Genomic DNA, 20,818 nt, shown 5'->3' with positions numbered 1-20,818 from the left:
CCCAAAAGCTGCATAATGGAGGGCCGTGTCCCCTTCTTCGTCCCGGAGGTTGATGCTGGCATGGGCTTGCAACAACACCTTCACCCCTTCTACCTGGCCCAGGTAAGAGGCCACCTGCAGTGCCGTCCTGCCCTGGTTTTTTATATCAACCTGTGGAGCATTTAGCACTGATGAAAAAGCACATTCATCGTTTTTTTTAATAAAACCCTGCAAGCCAAAAGTTAATACGCCATGGAAAAAAAGTTCTGACTGAGCCTGCTGTGTTAGCTTTCTTACTGCAACGAGAGTTTCTTTTAAATGCAAGGTTCCTTTAAAGCAGGGGTGGCCAAATTGCAGCTTGGAAGCCACATGTAGCTCTTTCACACGGATTGTGTGGCTCTTGAAACCCCCACTGCCCCATTGGCCAGGCTGGAGAAGGCATTTGTCTTTTTAAATCACTTCTCCAAACCAAGCCAGCCCAGTGTCTTGAAGAATGCATTTTTAAGTTAAAGTTGCTTTCTTTCTACCTCCCCCTCTATTTGCAGTCCTTCCTTCCTTCCTACATCTGATGTTTATTTTATGTGGCTCTTACTTTCAGCAAGTTTGACCACCCCTACTTTAAAGGCTCCATGCAACTTGATCTCCATTCTACCATCCTTGGAATTCTGTACCTCATGCCTGACTCTACGACCAGCCTAAGCTGCCTTCCTTGAAACTAAGCATAATAGAGATTAGGGAGGCAGAGAGATAGGAAACCTCCATCTGATCTGCAAGAGGCTATTTCACGCATGTAAGTTGTCCTTTGCTATTATGAAGCAAATGTACTCGCTACGTGTGAATTTGTTCTAGTTCATTTTCCCACTGTCGCAGATCAACTTGCCTTGTCGGGGTATTTCTGAACAAGATCGCGGACCTTGCCGACGTTCCCGTGGGCTGCCTCTATCACCAGGCGGCCCGGATTGTCCGATTCCATCTTCTGCGAGAGCAGCCTTCCCAGCACAGAGAGCAAGGTGCCTGCGTAGGGGTGAGAACTGCAGTTAACTGAAGCGGTTAGAAGGCAGCAGATCGTGCCCAGTTCACGTGCCCAAGAGGTCAGCGGAAACCTGCATGACGCTTTGATGCTGGCCTTGTTGGATTGCAAACATTTCATCTGCAGCTTATTCCTGCTGAAGTTGGAATGTTTCTGAACATTCCGTGCTATCCCAACAGCCCTCCGAACATTCACGAGCTCAACCAATCAGGTTTCTAGCAACTTGATTTCCGGTTTGAGTGAGCAGACGTCCTGAAGCTGTGCTCTGTTTGGGACACTTTAATTTTATGCACTTTACTTTTAACCTGGGTCTTCGTTGATATTATTTACCTCTTGCTGCTTGTTTAACTAAGTTTTATTCAGCTCTTTTCTTGGGTTTCTTTTTTAAAGTCTTTATTTAAAAAGAAATCTTTAGTTTGCTTGTGGATTCTTTGCTGTTCTTGGGCGTCTGTGGGCTGTGTTTTCCTATCCCCGCCCCCTTTCTCTTGTCTGCCTCCTTCTACTCGATTTGCTCTGTCTGTTCTCTTCTGTCTTAACTTATCTACTTTAGCCTCAATATTTTTGTCTCCATTCCTCCTGCTTGTAGGAACTGTGGGTAGATGGGGAAGAAAAGGTCTCAGTGTTTTAATTCTGTGCCTTTTACCGGGGACTCAGTTTTTATCTATTTTAACTTCTATTTCTACTATTCTACCTATTTCACTATTTTAATGTTGCTATGCTTTAATCTCTTCAGTCAAGCAACCAAGAAACTACCCTTTTTCTTATGTAATCAAATTCAATAGCTGGATAATCTGATGTTTCAGCAGTTACAGGTGCATTTACTGTTATCGCTATTATCATTATTGTTATCATTACCAGGGCTTTTTTTCTGAGCAGGAACACACAGGAACGCAGTTCTGGCTGGCTTGGCGTCAGGGAGTGTTGCCTAATATGCAAATGAGTTCCTGCTGAGCTTTTTCTACCACAAAAGCCCTGTGCAAAACGATGGTGATGTCAGGGGGTGTGACCTAATATGCATATAAGTTCCTGTTGGGCTTTTTATACAAAAAAGCCCTGGTTATTACTATTTACTGCCATTAATGTCATCATCCCTTACTGCTGCTATGTTGCTGAACTGTCACTGCTTAAGACTGCAGCCGTAAGAGCAGAAAATAAATGTAACTCTCAACCAATCCTGGGTCAGAGGCTCCAAAGCACCCGCATCACTTAGATGGTTAAGAGCAGGGGTGGAATTCTAGCAGGAGCTCCTTTGCATATTAATTCACACACCCCTGATGTAGCCAATCCTCCTAGAGCTCACAAGGCTCTTTTTTGTAAGATCTCGTAGGACTGGCTACATCAGGGGGTGTGGCCTAATATGCAAAGGAGCTCCTGCTAGTCCACCCCTGGTTAAGAGGCCGTTTTTGCAAGAAGGCAACGGGGGCTCTGCTTTCATCCCAGGCTCTCACTTTTAGATTCCTTTGCGTCCTCGATTGTCATGAGGTTCGCGTCCTCTTCTCTTTGGTAGGCCGTCAGGCAGGCGGGGTTGAAGGTCCAGGACTGGCCCGCGAAGGAGACCCGCAAGTCCCCATCTCCAAAGACTTTGATCACCTTGCCAATGTGCCCGAGGGTCTGCAACGGAAAGAGAAAGGTGGTTTCAAAAAGCAGGGAACAACGCCAGTCTCCAGCGGCAGATGCATTTCCAGTTCAGTTAAAGGGTAAGATTCCAGGCTGGCAAGCTAGAGTGCAAAAGAAGAGCCAAAGGCTTTAAAAAAAGAAGGTGAACAGTGTCTTTCTTAGAAGGCACATGAAGTATTTTGTGGAAGTTTGCTGGCTACATTTAAACTTCCTTTTGCAAATTCAAGGGAAGGCAAGTTCCATGCCTCCAACTGTAGATTATTCTAGAGAGAAAGGGTGTGAAAACGCAAGTGGAGTGTGTGTGTACTTGCATGAGAGAGAGAGAGATATTCTGGGGTGCGTCTGCATCAGAGCTGCAGATTAATTCTATGCATCTTAATAAATTCAGTTTGCATCAATGCAGACAAGGCGGTGGTTGTGAAGAAACAGGTCCTCCCTCCCAGAAAGCCCCACTGACTGTTCTTTCAAAACTCTTTCAAGTCCCATGCATCAGGCACAGTCCTGTTGCCATTCATACAACAACCCTGAGAGGCACGGCAGCACTATTGCCAGCATGCTGGAGATTTGGGAGAAGGGGATGCGATAGAATCGCCCAGGGCTTTTTCTGTAGCAGGAACTCCTTTGCATATTAGGCCATGCTCCCCTGATGTAGCCAATCCTCCTGGAGCTTATGGTAGGCCCTGTACTAAGAGTCCTGTAAGCTCTTGGAGGATTGGCTACATCAGGAGAGTGCGGCCTAATATGCAAAGGAGTTCCTGCTACAAAAAAAGCCCTGGAGTCACCTAAGGAGACCCAGAAATAATGATCATGGCAGAGGGATGTTCACTCACATAACAAATATATGTTATGTTCTCTGCAGAAGAGGCATGCTCCATGTCAAAAGGTGCTGTTTGAGTGTTCCAACTGATCAACTGACTACCAGTGGAAGCCCAGCCCCCCCATGCCAAGAGAAGATATTGAATTTATATTCCGCCCTATACTCTGAATCTCAGAGTGGTCACAATCTCCTTTACCTTCCCCACCCCCCACAACAAACACCCTGTGAGGTGGGTGGGGCTGAGAGAGCTCTGACAGAAGCTTCCCTTTCAGGGACAACTCCTATGAGAGCTATGGCTGACCCAAGGCCATTCTGGCAGCTACAAGTGGAGGAGTGGGGAATCAAACCCGGTTCTCCCAGATAAGAGTCTGTGCACTTAACCATTATACCAAACTGGTGTGTAGAGTTATTTACAGGTCAAGAATTATCATGCATTTCCCTGATCTACTAGTTTTCTACAGGCAGGGAGTACTTTACAGGCTGCTCTGTTTAAAAACAAACTCAACATTCCCTGCTCCTCTGCAATCTGAAGATCTGGGATTATTCTTAGAGGCCCTGTCCGAAAGTAACCGCAGGAAAATTAGAAATTATGCATCTCCCCCCCTTCCCAGCTCAAAGAACAATCAGATGTTTTAACTGTTTTAAATTGTTGTAACCCACCCTGAGCCTTATGGAAGGGAGAGAAATTCAAAATGAATGAATGAATGTCTATCATGTCACCCCGCAGTCGATGTTTCTCCAAGCTAAAAAGCCCCAAGTGTTTTAACCTTTCTTCATATGGAAAGGTTAAAACACTTGGGGCTCTTTAGTGTGGAGAAATGTCGACTGCGGGGTGACATGATAGAGGTTTACAAGATTATGCATGGGACGGAAAAAGCAGAGAAAGAAATACTTTTCTTCCTTTCTCACAATACAAGAACTCACGGGCATTCAATGAAATTGCTGAGCAGTAGGGTTAGAACGGATAAAATAAGTACTTCTTCACCCAAAGGGTGATTAACATGTGAAATTCACTGCCACAGGAAGAACTGTCTGGGGCAGTGATGCTCTGTATTCTTGGTGCTCGGGGGGGGGGGGGGCAAAGTGGAAGGGCTTCTAGCCCCATTTGTGAACCTCCTTTCTTTTTTGGTCACTGTGTGACACAGAGTGTTGGACTGGATGGGCCATTGGCCTGATCCAACACGGCTTCTCTTCTGTTCTTATGGACACAGAATGTTGGATTGGATGGGCCATTGGCCTGATCCAACATGGCTTCTCTTCTGTTCTTTTGTGACACAGAGTGTTGGACAGGATGGGCCACTGGCCTGATCCAACATGGCTCCTCTTATGTTCTTACGTGACACAGAGTGTTGGACTGGATGGGCCATTGGCCTGATTCAACATGGCTTCTCTTATGTTCTTAATGAATGAACGAACGAATGAGGGTTATCTATTTGGTAAGCTTACACATAAATGCAACTCACTCATCTCCCTCTCTCTCTCACACACACACACATCTACGCCATGTGCTTCAGTATCTACATGTTTATTTCAAACATATGCAAACATAATGCTTGCCTTTCTGCCCTCCTCTCCCTCCCCCTCCCCTCAATTCCTGGGAGAGGCTGCATGCAAGATTCGTCCCTGTTAAATACTTGTTATTCAGTTCTGCAGAAGACCTGCTGCCACTCTTTCCGACCAACTAATTCCAGTAGCATACCAAGATGTATGGGTGCATGTACGTTGCATACACAATTTATAAAGATGAGAGTATATTAATATATACACCACTAGGGGGCACTGAATAACAGCCTTTTCCCATTTCTATGAAATCAGGTTTAAAAACCCAGACTACCCTGATCTTATCAGAGCTTGGAAACTAAGCAAGGTCGGTACTGGGATGGGAGACTACCCAGGAAGACCACAAAGGCAAATCACCTCTGCTCATCTCCTACCTTGAAAGCCCCATGAGTCACAACAACCAGCTCTTGGTAACCTCAACTTCATGAGGTTACCAAGAGCTGGTTTGCAACTCAATGGAACACTTTACGTTATGCTTGGGGGAGATCAGAATCTAGCCCCTACTGTCTCCTGTTTGTTTTTTTAAAACATATTCTCCACTTCTTCCAGGGACAGATGCTATTTTCTGTTCCCTCTTTCTTGTGAGCCACTGTTCTCTTTTGTCCCTGGTGAGTCGCTGTTCTCCTTTTTTGTCCCTGGTGAGCCACTGTTCTCTTTTGTCCCTGGTGAGCCACTGTTCTCCTCTTTTGTCCCTGGTGAGCCACTGTTCTCCTTTTTTGTCCCTGGTGAGCCACTGTTCTCCTTTGTCCCTGGTGAGCCACTGTTCTCCTCTTTTGTCCCTGGTGAGCCACTGTTCTCCTTTTTTGTCCCTGGTGAGCCACTGTTCTCCTTTGTCCCTGGTGAGCCACTGTTCTCCTCTTTTGTCCCTGGTGAGCCACTGTTCTCCTCTTTTGTCCCTGGTGAGCCACTGTTCTCTTTTGTCCCTGGTGAGCCACTGTTCTCCTCTTTTGTCCCTGGTGAGCCACTGTTCTCCTCTTTTGTCCCTGGTGAGCCACTGTTCTCCTCTTTTGTCCCTGGTGAGCCACTGTTCTCCTCTTTTGTCCCTGGTGAGCCACTGTTCTCCTCTTTTGTCCCTGGTGAGCCACTGTTCCCTTCTTCTGTCCTTGGTCTGGCCTTTTGGGGAGGATAAGTCGCTAATATCTAGCTTCTTTCTCTGTATTTCTAGGAGTTAAATATCAGCTTGGGGAAATGGAAGCATCTAATCTTTAGGATCAAAACCCTCAAGCAGAGGCACAGAGACCAAAGAGCCCCATGACCGTTTTTCAGAGATATATTGCCTCTGAATGAGGAATCTATTTAACCATCAGGACTAACAGCCATTGAAGGACCTGTCCTCTGTGATCAAAACAGCAGACGGAATAGAGCCTTAGGGAAAAAAATGTGACTTTGGGGAGCTTGGGAACTGAACCTTGGTGGGGAAAGGAAGGGTGTGGAGGCGATACAAACGTAGACCTGTTGTAAACCATGGAAGCAGGGGATTCCTTTGAACTCTGGTGCCAAGGACTCTCCCGCAATAACTCTGGCTGCCCCTTCCCAAGCAATAAGAACATAAGAGACGCCATGTTGGATCAGGCCAATAGCCCATCCAGTTCAACACTCTGTGTCACACAGTGGCCAGAACCCAGGTGCCATCAGGTCCATCAGTGGGGCCAGGAAACTAGAAGCCCTCCTACTGTTGCCCTTCCCAAGCACCAAGAATACAGACCATCACTTGTCCCAGACAGAGAGTTCCAAAAATATGCTGTGGCTAATAGCCACTGATGGGCCTCTGTTCCATATGTTTATCTAATCCCCTCTTGAAGCTGGCTATGCTTGCAGCCGCCGCCACCTCCTGTGACAGTGAATTCCATGTGTTAATCACCCTTGGGGTGAAGAAGTACTTCCTTTTATCTGTTCTAACTCGACTGCTCAGCAATTTCATTGAGTGCCCACGAGTTCTTGTATTGAGGAATGATTCAGGCAAAGGGGCCCTTTAACCCCTTGTTTCCCCTTCCATGCCTACCTCCATGCCCCTGGCTCAGTTCACCCATTATTGCCCCTCTCCAGCAGTCTGCAGGTAAATGGCAATGAGCTGGTGGGGATTGTGAGAGTTCTGCCAAGGCCTCCCTTGCTGATCTTCCTCAAGAGCCCTTTGCCCGTTTCTCAGCTTAGGTGGGAACAAAGCAGCGTGTGGAGCCAACGCTGGCCATCCTTCCCTCCATTCAAAGGGTTAAATTTAGAAATGCAACCGAGGAAACAAAACATAGGGTTAAATTTAAAAATGCAACAGGGGAAACCAAAAAGAGTGTTATATTTAAAAATGCAACAGGGGAAACCAAATAAAATGTCAAATTTTAAAAATGCAACAGGGGAAACCGAAAAGAGTGTTATATTTAAAAATGCAACAGGGGAAACCCCACCCAAAAAGTGTTAAATTTAAAAATGCAGCAGGGGAAACAAAAAAAGGTGTTAAATTAAAAAATTGAACATATGAAGCTGCCTTATACTGAATCAGACCCTCGGTCCATCAAAGTCAGTATTGTCTACTCAGACTGGCAGCGGCTCTCCAGGGTCTCAAGCTGAGGTTTTCCACACCTACTTGCCTGGACCCCTTTTTGGAGATGCCAGGGATTGAACCTGGGACCTTCTGCTTCCCAAGCAGATGCTCTACCACTGAGCCACCGTCCCTCCCCTGAACGCATTGTTTTGTTTTGTTTTTCAGGAGTGGAATTTTTTTTTTCAATTCCACTATTCTGGGATTGTGACCCTGAATGTGGTTCTCTTACACAACTGGGAGACCACACATCAGGGAGACCTTGCGTGGAATTGGGGCAAAGTGCAAGAATCCCACTGGCCGGGGGAGGGGGGGGGAAGACACCATCGGGTTTGCCCGCCCCAGTTTTTTTTTTTTTTTGCAAGAGCCCGGAATGCAAAGCAAAGATTTGCTGTTTGGAGAAAGAAATAGAAAGCCCGTAGAACAGACAGAGTGGCAATCGCTGGCCAGTTTTTGCCTCGCTTCAGTGCGGGGGGGGGGAGGAGAGGAGAGGAAATTGTAGCAGGGGAAACAACAACAAAAAAGGAAAGCAAAAGGGAAGAGAACAGATTATCTTTTTTTGTTTGTTTGTTTACTGGGCTGTCTCAGAACCATGAAAAGACACTCACAGCAGCCATTTCATCCGTCCATTCTCCGTGACCTGCTTGCAACTGCTTGACGGTTTCCATATCATCGATCACCCGGACAAAGTCATCAACCCAAAAGGTGTTGAGCTACAAGGAAAAAACAAGAAAAATCGGTTGGTTGGGAGGTAAAGAGTGTGCTGGAGAAAGTACAAGCGTAGGACAGGAAGGAGGAGGAGGAGATTGGATTTATACCCTGCCCTTCACTACTCGAAGGAGTCTCAGCAGCTGCATGTGGAGGAGTGGGGAATCAAACCCAGTTTTCCCAGATAAGAGTCCGTGCACTTAACCGCTACACCAAACTGGAGGTTTCTATAGGTGCATACAAAACAGGACAGTTTTTAGGGTCAGTGTCCAAAAACTGGGCAAATGTCAACATGGGACTCAAACCTTTTCTGGAAACTAAAAGAGGTGCCCTGGTTAACTGGGTATCAGATCCGTTTTGAGGCCAGGCAGATAAGCCATCAAGGCGCAGCTGGATCTCATCAGATCTCAAAAGCTTCAGTTGGCCCTGGTTAGTATTTGGACAGTAGACCGCCATGGAAGTCCAGGCTCATGAGGCAGAGGCAGGCAAGGGCAAACCACCTGTTTTGTTCCTTGCCTGGAAAACCTGATGGGGTCTCAATAAGTTATAATAATATAATAATAATAATCTTTAATTTAATTTGCTGTATAGCATACAACACAAATAAAACTAGCTTACAATTCCCTGTATATCATTATAAATAGAATATATCTGCAGCAATTAAAAACAAAGCATCTGAGCATACAATGGGATTGCGTGGAATTGTTCCTTGCGTTGCTAAGCATTTGATTTTATGGATATAAATTGCGCTTCATGCTTATCTACAGAGGATACAACCACGGAATTAGAAAGCTGAGCCATAACGAAGTGCTCCCACAAGCGTTGTTGCCAGGTGGTTAAGTGTGCGGACTCTTATCTGGGAGAACCGGGTTTGATTCCCCACTCCTCCACTTGCACCTGCTAGCATGGCCTTGGGTCAGCCATAGCTCTGGCAGAGGTTGTCCTTGAAAGGGCAGCTGCTGGAAGAGCCCTCTCCAGCCCCCCGCCACCTCACAGGGTGTCTGTTGTGGGAGAGGGAGATAAAGGAGATTGTGAGCCACTCTGAGTCTTCGGAGTGGAGGGCGGGATCTAAATCCAATATCTTCTTCTTCTTCACTCAACAATTGTTGGTTCAGTTTGTGATGCCTGTTTTGCTGCAACAGTAGTACGTGCTATCGATAACGAAGTATGAATCCCCACATTGTGGCTGAAATGATTCCCTGGGCCTGACCGTTTGCTTAATAAAAGCATTTTAAATTCTAATAGTAACTGAATATCAGTGATTTGCTTTACTTTTGTTAATATTTGCTTCCAGAATGTTTGGCTGGGTGTACAGGCACACCAAAAATGAAAATAATCTCCCTTGAGGCCACAGGAGCTGAAACTTGACAGCACTAAATGAAGATTTAATTACGTATATGACTACATGGACAAATATTTCTTTAGCGGCACAAGAGCTCTATTGAACGTATATTCTCCCTTGTATTCCTGATATTGGGCAAACAAACTCTGATAAACATATTGAGGTTTTCACCAGTGTCTCTCTGAATTTTCGCACATTCAACCCAAATTTGTTTTGTCAAATTGTCAGAACGCACATACGGATGTAGGCAGCCACCGAATTTTGGACATTGCTTCTAATCGTATATACACCCACCCACACCAATCTGGCTTCCCAAAAAGGCCCTTAGGAGTCTGCCCTTATACTAAAGGCCAAACCTGGACTAAACGTAGGCCTCCTGATGTCCTATCTCCTTTCCCGGTTTTCCTCCACTTCCCAGGGGACATTTCAAGTCTCAACACTATCAGCAGGCTATACTGGCAGAACTTACCTTCGTCAGAGCTCCTGGATGGAACGTCCAGCGGATATCACTGTTGAACTGCACCCTTACGTCTCCCCGGTCTGTGATTCTGTGTACGGTTCCTGTTTGGCCGATGAACTTTTAAGGGAAAGAAGAGGTAAGGAGAATTGGGGTGGGGGGGAGAAGAAGGTGAGAGAGAGAAAAAATGCTGAATACCATCACATGAAAGCAGAAGTTAAAAGACACTGAATTGTGTTAAGGGTGCTAGATGTATCAGGACAAGAAGTGGTTAAATACCTGTTAAGAGCTGCAATGTTCGTCTTGGCTAGTTTTTGGAAGACAAAGTATCTTCCAAGTAAACTGGATTGGTCAAGGAAAATTTGGGAGACAGCAAAGTTAGTTAGGCTTATGGCTTTGGTGAATAAGAAAGAAACTAAAGGTCGAGAGGCATATTCTATTTCCACTATTATGCTGAAAGGACTATTTGCAAGTAAAAAGGGGTTTAGTGTGTTAAGTAAAAAAGTATTGGTCTGAATTATAGTGGGTAATCAAAGTAGCTCCTTATTCTGTATATGCGTGATATATACCTTGTTATTCTGAATATGTGAGATATATGTGGAATGTATCAGCATAAGATATATCTTATTCTGTATATGCAAGATATACCATCATAAGATACATCTTATTTTGTATATGTGAGATATATCATATGCGAGATATTAGTCATAAGATATATTATATTCTGTATACGCGAGATATATCATGTGTGATATGTCATGATATATCGTATTCTGTATATGCAAGATATATCATATGCGAGATATTTGTCATAAGATATATTCTGCATATGCGAGATATATCATATGCGAGATATTTGTCATAAGATATATTCTGTATATGCAAGATATATCATATGCACGATATACCATCATAAGATACATCTTATTCTGTATATGAGAAATATCATATGCAAGATATTAGTCATAAGATATATTATATTCTGTATACGCGAGATATATCATGTGTGATATCTGTCATGATATATCATATTCTGCATATGTGAGATGTCTCGTGTGAGAGATATTTATATTCTGTATATGTGAGATATTTGTCATAAAATATATTCTGTATACACGAGATGTATCACGTGTGAGATATTTGTCATAAGATATGTTATATTCTGTATATGCGAGATATATATGCAAAATACACCATCATAAGATATATTCTGCATAAGCAAGATACATCATATGCAAGATATACCATCACAAGATAAATCTTATCCTGTATATGTGAAATATATCATATGCGGGAGATATCATCTGTATATGTGTGGTATATCATTTAATGTTCCGTCTCACTAGCAGGCCAAGAACATCTTTCTTTAGAGCCTACCTGACCCTGAAAAGCTTCTTAGGGCTGCCAGCCCCAGGTCAGGGAATACCTCGAGATTTTTTTGGGGGGGGGGGGGGGGCTGGAGCCTGAGGAGGGTGGGGTTTGAGGAGGGGAGACATTTTCTCCAAGTGAACTGTTAACCATTGCCTGGATATCAGTTGTAATCACCAGCAGCGTTCCCTCTAAGCTGTGCGAGTGAGCTCATTAACACAGGACGCCTCGCAGCAGCAGTCTGGAGTCACACAGGGTCTTGCATTGCCCACTGCCCACTTCAGGGCCGGTCCTAGACTGTCTGGCACCCTAGTCAAGGCTAACTTCTGGCACCCCCCCCCCTGCACTGATAATGTCATCGACTCACAAAGAGGGCGTTCAATTCAGCACACCCGGAAGGCTGGCACCCTAGGCAATCTCCTAGTTTGCCCGGTGGCAGAGCTGGCCCTGCAGCAGTTCTATTCAGCTCAGGATGTGAACTGCTCTGCTCAGGAAGGAGGGGAAAAAATTAGAAAGAATATTGATTACCTGGAAGTTAGAAACCCTATTTATTACTGAAGGACTGTGTACAACACAGCTGTACCAACTCCGGGTTTTGGGGCTTCTCTCCCTGAGAAGGCTGACCTGTTTTCCAGTGCCCTGTCCATTCCCCTCTGGGCGCAATCCCCACAGCCACGCCTAGGGGGCAGTGGCCAGCACTATCTGCCCTTTCTCCACATTCCTGTTTCCAAAACCAAGGTGAAGGATTTGGTCCACACCTCAGCCATTTTTGGGTTCCAGCCCCCGTGTCCTTCTTGCATCTCTCGCAAAATGTCGATGTCCAGGAGGCATTTCACCTTGTCCCCGTGCTGGAAGGGGTGCCTCTCCGTACTCTCCTTCTTCTGTAGCTCGGCTGGTTTACCTGGGAAGACATACAGATGGAACACCTGAAGCTGCCTTAAGACTGAATCAGACCCTTGGTCCATCGAAGTCAGCACAGTCCACTCACTAGCAGTGGCTCTCCAGGATCTCAGACTGAGGTCTTTCCCATCACCTCCTGCCAGGCCCTTTTAAACACAGATACCAGGGATTTTATTTATTCATTTCATTCGATTTCTAGCCCGCCCTTCCCATAGAAAAGGCTCAAGGCGAGTTACATCATGAAAAGACAATCGACAGTTAAAACCGATTAAAATGTATAAGATCTAAAATTACAGAGCAAACAGCGGAGATTAAAATGGCAAATTCTGCCTCACAAACATGGCCTATTGTCCAAGTCCACTTTAAGAGAGCCAGTTTGGTGTAGTGGTTAAATGCATGGGCTCTTACCTGGGAGAACTGGGTTTGATTCCCCACTCCTCCACTTGCACTTGCTGGAATGGCCTTGAGTTAGCCATAGCTCTTGCAGAGATGTCTTCGAAAAGGCAGTTGCTGTAAGAGCTCTCTCAGCCCCACCCACCTCGCTGGGTGACTGTTGTGGGGGTGGGGGGAAGGTAAAGGAGACTGTGACTGATCTGAGACTCTGAGATTCAGAGTATAGGGTGGGATATAAATTAGGGGAGGGATGGTGGCTCAGTGGTAGAGCAACTGCTTGGTAAGCAGAAGGTCCCAGGTTCAACCCCCGACGTCTCCAACTAAAAAGGGTCCAGGGCAAGCAAGCGGGAAAAACCTCAGCTTGAGACCCTGGAGAGCCGCTGCCAGTCTGAGTAGACAATACTGACTTTGATGGACCGAAGGTCTTTTTCAGTATAAGGCAGCTTCATATGTTCATACATCCAGCAGGCCCTTCAGCACTAAGGGGGGGAGGCCAATAACAAGTGATGTTTGCTGCCTCAGTTGAAAGCCTGGCGAAGGAGCTCTGCTTTACAAGCCCTGCAGAATTGAAGTAGATACCGCAGGGCCCAGATCTCATTCCACCAGGCAGGTGGATCGAACCTGGGACCTTCTGCTTGCGATGCAGATGCTCTGCTGCTGAGCCATATCCGCTCCCAGAGACAGAGAACATCAGGCTGAAAAACCGCCTGAAATGGATGGGCAACTTTTGTAACAACTTCTCTGCCCCTTGCACTCGGATCTGTCTTTCTTTTCACAAGCAGGCCAGTGGTAGGAGGCACGTGTGAACACGCACAAAGCTGCCTTGTACTGAATCAGTCCCTCGGTCCATCAAGTCAATATTGGCTCCTCTGCCTGGCAACGGTGCTTCAGGGTCTCAGGCAGAGGTCTTTCCCATGACCTGTTGCCTGCTCCTTTCAACTGGAGTTGCTGGGGATTGAACCTGGGACCTTCTGCCAGACCAAGCAGATGCTCTACCACGGAGACACAGGGAGAGGCGCTCCTGTCCCAGATCGGGGGTGCAAACTGGACAACACCAAATGGCATTTGTGGAAATAATGCAAGCCGCAGATTCAAACTCTCCCCTACTAACTGTCCTGAGCCGGAAAACTCCCTCCGTTTCATTTCTGCCTGTCCCACAGTTCCTAAATCCACCGTTTCCCATGTGTCTGGTAGCCGTGTGAGTCTGTGTTAGGACAGCAAGATTTAAAGCCAGGAGTGCCAACAAGATTTCCATCGGATATCTGATAGCGACTCTTTTTTTCAGACAGAATATTAAACATCGAATGCAGGGGTGGGGAACGTCAGGCCCGTGGGCTGTTTACGGCCCTCGAGATCACTTGGTCTGGCCCTCGGGGACTGCTGGCTGAGCCTCTCTCTCTCTCTCGTGGGCAATGTGAAGGACTGCTGCTGGGGTATGTGGATGCTTTTAAAGGTCTGCTGGGAGCAGTTGGCAGGGGTGGGGGGTGGGAGCCAGCTACCAACAGTTCAGTTTGCACGTGATTATTCCAGATGGTGTGGCCTAATATGCTAATGAATGTGTGACCTAATATGCCAATATTAGGGGATGTGGTCTAATATGCCTGGACCTTAGCATTTGCTTAGGGCAGCAGGCCAGGGTGTGTGTGTGTGCTGAATTAGGCTTTCCCCACGTGACTTCAAATAGAAAAACAATTATTTGCATTCATTTTGCCGGCCTGAATCGTTTTCCCTCGGTGGAGCACTATATTTTAAGCTGATGATTTTCTATGGCCCGCAAATGATGTTATAAATATCCAAATGGCCCTTGGCAGAAAAAAAGTTCCCCAGCCTGCTCTAATGGATAAGCTACACACAACACCAGGAATCAGTTCTCAGATCTGCGGATGTGAAACTGTAATGCAGAATAAACAGGTGCGTGCAGGGGTGTCCCTGGGAGTGGGAAGAGTTATTTCCCCATTGGACGTGACCCCCTGGACTGTTTTTGGCTGTGGTAGGAAAAAAGATGACAGGCAAAGCAACTGTATATAATTTTCCAACTGGGAAAAAGCAGAGAGGTTTTGGAGGTGATTTTTGATCAGATGGGGGATAGGGACGCCTTCCTGGTCCAGCACTATGGCCTCGATCCATACCCCCTCCTCCTTCCCTAGCAGTTAAATTCTATGTCTGAGGAAATGATCACTGACACTTAAAATCATGCATACTTTGGTTATTAAAGACAAGCAGTCAACCCTATTTACACACAAGATATATTCCAGGGGTGGCCAAATTTGTTTAATGCAAGAGGCACATAGAATAAATGTCAGATGTTTGAGAGCCGCAAGGAAGGAAGGAAGGCAAATAGACAGGGGAGAGAGAGAGAGATGGAAATAAAGCAACTTTAACTTTAAATACATTCTCCAAGCTGCTAGCTGGCTTGGAGAAGTGATTAAAGAGAGAAACGCCTTTTCCAAGTCGGCCAACAGGGCAACGGAGGCTTTGAGAGCCACACAATGTGTGAAAGAGTCACACATGGTTCCTGAGCTGCAGCTTGGCCACCCCGATATATTCCATGAACCCCAAGGATCAAATGGTCCCACCTAATTTAGGGAGATGCTCCTTATAGTAAAAACCTCCAGACGCTTCCACAATGCACTTCAGGTCCACCTTTCCTTTGTGCCCGACACGGTACACATTCGTGGTGCCGTCAGTCCACGTGACGCTGGCCACGCTTCGCCCGGTCTCCACATCCCAGCCCCGGATGTCAATGACTCGTCCGGTTTTGCCTTCGCCCCCTGTACACAAAGCAAAGACAAAAAAAGGGCAGAAAAAGAAAACTAAAAATATGCATTCATGAACAGGAAAGGTAGGCCCCAGGTGACCCCATGATCTTGGGATTTGAACCTGCGCCTGTGCAAAACCCATGCAAGAGGGCTTTTGTGCACAGGCAACAGAAAATCTGTGCTGTAAATAAATGGTTCAGAAAAATGCTTTAGCAGAGGATTGTGTTCTATACTGCGGTGTATGGAGAGAGGGCCAGTTTGGTGTAATGGTTAAATGTGCGGACTCTCATCTGGGAGAACCGGGTTTGATTCCCCACTCCTCCACTTGCAGTTGCTGGAATGGCCTTGGGTCAGCCTTAGCTCTGGCAGAGGTTGTCCTTGAAAGGGCAGCTGCTGTGAGAGCCCTCTCAGCCCCACCCACCTCACAAGGTGTCTGTTGTGGGGGAGGAAGGTAAAGGAGATTGTGAGCCGCTCTGAGTCTCTGAAATTTGGAGTGCAGAGCGGGATATAAATCCAATAGCATCATCATCATATATTTTTCTCTCTGTCTGGGGCAGTGATGCTCTGTATTCTTGGTGCTTGTGGGGCACAGTGAGAGGGCTTCTAGCTCCACTGGTGGACCTCCTGATGGCACTTGGTTTTTTTGGCCACTGTGTGACACAGAGTGTTGGACTGGATGGGCCATTGGTCTGATCCAACATGGCTTCTCTTATATTACTGATGTAACAAACACGAATTTGAGCAGACTTTGGAGGATGGTGGAATACAGGAGGGCCTGGCGTGACTTGGTCCACGGGGTCGCAAAGAGTCGGACTTGACTGTGCAACTGAACAACAAACTCTTGATGCTTTCCTTTTTCTTTAATAGTTGCCACTCCTTCCATTTCCCCTTTATTGCAGCTGGCTTTCCCCATAACGTTATTAGTGGATTCAATCTGTTACCTGCTTTGGAAGCTCTTTGATCAGAAAGGGGGGGATATAACAGCTGCTTCAAAAGAAGCAAATAAAGCATGTGGGGAAAAAATGGTGGAAAACACAGATTTTTTTCCTTCCCCTGCTGACCTAGGAGGCAGCCCCAAAGCCCTGGAGGCTCTTTCGCTCTGGCAAGCTGCCGCCCTCTCACAAATGATTACGGCTGCGAGAAAGATGATAGAGACAATTTGCAGGGAGAGAAAGCTAAAGTGAAGAGCATTCTTGGTAGCAGATGTCTGCATGGGGGCATGGGGGCTTGGTAGCAGATGTCTGCATGGGGGCAGGAGGTGACAGGGTACTTGCCTTCTGGTTAAAATCTACTGCGGAAGGGCACAGATGAATCCTTTGCTATTTGGTAGTAGACAGTGCCACCAAGTCACAGCCAATGTAGGGTTTTCAAGGCAAGAGATGTTCAGAGATGGTTTGTCACTGCCTTCCTCTGCCTTGCTGGTCACCCATCCAAGCATTAGCCAGGGCTTATTTTCTCTGCTTCTTCCCAGATCTGATGAGATAGGACTAGCCTGGGCCATCTAGAACAGAGCTCTGCTAACTAAAAAAAGGTAAAGGTAGTCCCCTGCGCAAGCACAGAGTTGTTACTGACCCATGGATTTCTTGACAGACTTTTTACGGGGTGGTTTGCCATTGCCTTCCCCAGTCATCTACGCTTTATCCCCAGCAAGCTGGGTACTCAATTTTACCGACCTCAGAAAGATGGAAGGCTGAGACAACCTTGAGCCAGCTACCTGAACCCAGCTTCCGTCGGGATCAAAATCAGGTCGTGAGCAGAGTTTGGGCTGCAGTACGGCAGCTTACCACTTTGCACCATGGGGCTAATTACAGGAGTTTTTAAAAACCCACACACATTTGAGCTCGCTTGGAAAAGGAAAATGTTCCAAACTTATTTGACCATTTCAGTTTCAGTTTATTTCAATTTATATCCCGCCCTTCCCACCGAAGTGGCTCAGGGCGGCTTATAACACATAAGAACTAACATAGGTTTTGGATTTAAAATACAACAAATTATACTGTTAAAACAGTAAAATGGTAAAACATATAAAACAAGCGATCTATCAGAATACTACACTGCAATCTTCTATAGAGTTTCCATGCAGGAAAAGAGCATTTACACAGTTGATCTCCTACGCAGGCTTTTAAATTGCACGTCCATCCTGGGAGAAGGGGAGCCACAGGGTAACTTAAACTGCAGAAAGCAAACACAAGGATTGGGATCACTGCTTCCAAGCCAAGGGTTTCCAGCCTTGCTAGGGAGATGCAAGAGGCAGGTATGCATGCAGCCGCCACAGGATGCCAACTTCTGTCGAATCAGAGTATCACCCTGACAGAGCCGTCGTCTCTACCGAATGGCTAATACTAAGTTATGCCATCAGGTTGTCTAAAGTTTTCCCCGCTGCTTTCCCCTTACAATCTCCCTGGCTGCTTCACCTGCACCTAAAGGTCCCCCATACACGCATCACATGAAGAGACACAGGTGTGAAAGCGTGGAGGGGTGGGAGTTGGGAGACGAAGGCTGTGGGCAGGGAGAGAATGAAGCTCTCTCGCGCTGGGGCACGCTGTCTTGCAGATGAGACCAGAGCCGGCGCTTTGCCATCCAAAATGAAGACAGCAAGGAAGTCATAAGGGCAAGCATTTTAGCAACATCCTTTAAAAAAGTGCTGAAGTTCTCTAGTCTCCTTTTACAGTAGACCCCTTCCCCTCTTAAGGGGGGGGGGGGGATTCTCCTTACCATCCTGGTTCCCCCATTCCCAGTCGGGGCCCCGGACCACTTTAGCGCCTTGAAAAGTCCCCTTCAAGGTGATGCGAGGCAAATTCTGCCGTGGAGTCACAGTGACCCTGCAAGGAAACAGAAGAGCCAAAGGAAAATTAAAAAGACAGTCTATTAATTCAACTGCTCATACTAACTCTCTGGCCGCAGAGTCCGGTGCAAGCTCTGTGCTGCGGCTCATCAGAACACACACGTACACAATTCTCCTTTCAGTTCGAAGACGCCACGTTTCTGGCAACAAAAGCCCCCTTTAATTCGAAAGCCTTCTCTTGTTTTGTAGCCCTGAGCAGATATGGGCACCAGGACCCTTGGGGCAAACAGCCCACGTACCTAGAAATTTTGGCTCCGGCTCCAATGACCATCGAATCGGGAATGCTAGCAGTGAAAACGGGGAAGGCAAGAGCAACGGGAGACTTGCAATGACAAGGTACAAAAAAGGAAATGGAAAAGGGCATGTGGTGGAACCCACCTGCTCTGGCCTGCAGGCCCCGTTTCCGCCCTGCCCTCCTGGGTTTTCCTCACACCTGGAGAGGCTTTTCTGCCACTCTTGGGTAGCCTGCTGTCATCACCTGACCTGTTGTATGGAATTACCCACCGGGAGGGTCAGAACTCCCAGCTTCCCTTCCAAGTTCAGAGGCCTTGCCTCTGGGTTTCTCCCGCTGCCCAGCACCTCGTCGCCGTGGGGACAGTTGACTGCCTTGTGTGCCCTTGGGGAACTGGCCAAACCATGCCCTCTTTGTACCTACAAGGCAGATTTCTAAAAAAAACACCTGTGGACCAATGCCGTTGCTTCTGTAGTCCCAATCCGATAGATATTGTTCATTGTACTCTATTCTGTCCATTCGAAATAAATTGCTGAATCAATTTCTCACAAAGTTTAGTTCAGAAAAGGAACGTATACCATTTTTACTGGCCGATGCCATTCTGGATGTCACCCTTAAGGCGGCTACTTTCATCTTTCTAGCAGTAAAAATAAGGAAGAAGATGACTGCAGCCATCCATACAAGAATTTGGACCACGTTATAGTCGTACTTTTGCCATTCCGTTTTATCACATATGTTTTAAATCTCATTCATAGTTCTGTATTTTGTTCTGTATTTTTATGCTTTTTTTTTAAATGGTTATAAGCAAACTGTATACTTTGGGGGTTTTGATGGGTTGTTATGGCCTATGGCTGCAACAATAAAATACTTTGACTAGACTGGCCAGCTGCCTGTCTTTCCCTTGGCACCCTTTTAAAACAGCATGTCCAAGATGGTGGAGGTCTATGTGGCACAGAGAACCACCCCCAGCACCAAAAGTTATGAAGTTTTTATTAAAAAGAAAGTGCTCACAGACATTCTTTTAGCCCAGCATCAGACTGAGCAAGGGGTACAAAAGAAACGGACGAAATGCAAATCCTCTGTCCCTCATGGCGAAAAATTCTAGTTACATGATAGTGCATGACATCTCTGAGGTCTGATTGTAGCAACACCCAGTGCCCATAATGCTTGAACCAGTCGTTTCTGAAGTTCCCTCCTTTTCTGCTGGGCTCCGAAATAAAAATTAGATTTTGTTTGTGAGAACCCCCTAGACTTCTAACCCAGAGAACCCAAGAGGTTTTTGCCCACAACATTTAAAGGTGTTTTCCATATTCCCTTTGTGACATTTGCTTGTCTGTCTCTGGGCCACAGGCGTCAGTCGCTTTGATTGGATGGAAAGGAACCCATCAAACGCCACACATCTTATTTAGCCCCCCTCTAATACCCAGACTGATTTCCCACTCACCTTACAGCACTCTCACATTCCTCTTCTCAGCTACTTCCGATTTCACACTATCTGCCCCGAGGTTGGCGTTTTCACACGGCAAAGAGAAACTTGTTTTTAGAGGTTTCTGTTTGCTGTGCGAAAAACGCCAACGTTACTTGCGGCCTGTCATGAGCCCTGAGGAGGGGGAGTTGGAAGGGTTAACAGACCAGGAAGAACCAACAGCTGGTCCATCAATCTCCCCCTCCCATCTCAAGAATGAGCCATCTTCGACAGACACTGACAGAAAACAGATGCCCCCCACGCCAATGCTTCAGATCTCTTAGCCCTGATTACCAAAGGAACTACGGCCATCCAGGAAGCAGGCTGATTGATGGGCCCATATAACTCACGCCCGGGACTTGGCAACCTCGTGGAAGCAACATCGATTCCCTGGCTTGCATCCACGCTCCTTCCTGATTCCAGTTCCTGAGCGGTTTGCATTCCTTGGCACCCTGACCCTTTGGCTTTGGGCACTGACTTCTCCTTCTGGTTTGCGATTTTGCTGTGGTGACTCGGCTCCTGACTGGCTCCTTGAACTTTGACTTTGGACCGGCTTTAGACTCCCTCCTGCCTGCGCCCTGAGAAGTGACACAGCCCAAGGGCTGTTAGTGTGAAATCGGAAGGAAGCCCCACTGAAGAGGAACGTGAGAGCGGCATAAGGTGAGTGGGAAATCCGTGCCAGTGACAACTATAAGGAATGGCTGAAGAGTCTGGGACTTTTATGTTTTGAAATAAGAGGACAAAGGAGGAACGTGGAAAGAGGTTTATAAGATTACACATGGGCTGGATAGAGCTGGCAAAAATATTTTTTCC

At 46.5% G+C, this 20,818-nt stretch overlaps 1 protein-coding gene across 1 annotated transcript in view; it reads right to left on the bottom strand.

Annotated features, from left to right (window-relative positions):
* The window catches only part of MIB2 (MIB E3 ubiquitin protein ligase 2), a 104,368-nt gene that overhangs the window by 19,299 nt on the left and 64,251 nt on the right, over nt 1-20,818 (bottom strand). The window contains exons 4-11 of the mRNA XM_060259455.1: nt 18,179-18,285; nt 15,281-15,475; nt 12,170-12,312; nt 10,056-10,163; nt 8,145-8,249; nt 2,458-2,620; nt 860-993; nt 2-150 (exon numbers count right to left, since the gene is read on the bottom strand). Coding sequence (XP_060115438.1) covers nt 2-150; nt 860-993; nt 2,458-2,620; nt 8,145-8,249; nt 10,056-10,163; nt 12,170-12,312; nt 15,281-15,475; nt 18,179-18,285 — 1,104 coding nt within the window. The remainder of the gene's footprint in view (nt 1; nt 151-859; nt 994-2,457; nt 2,621-8,144; nt 8,250-10,055; nt 10,164-12,169; nt 12,313-15,280; nt 15,476-18,178; nt 18,286-20,818) is intronic.

This window comes from Heteronotia binoei, chromosome 18 (genome assembly GCF_032191835.1).
Source record: "Heteronotia binoei isolate CCM8104 ecotype False Entrance Well chromosome 18, APGP_CSIRO_Hbin_v1, whole genome shotgun sequence".
Lineage (NCBI taxonomy): Eukaryota > Metazoa > Chordata > Lepidosauria > Squamata > Gekkonidae > Heteronotia > Heteronotia binoei.
Note: the sequence above shows the minus strand (reverse complement) of the source record. Positions and strands in the feature narration are given on the sequence as shown.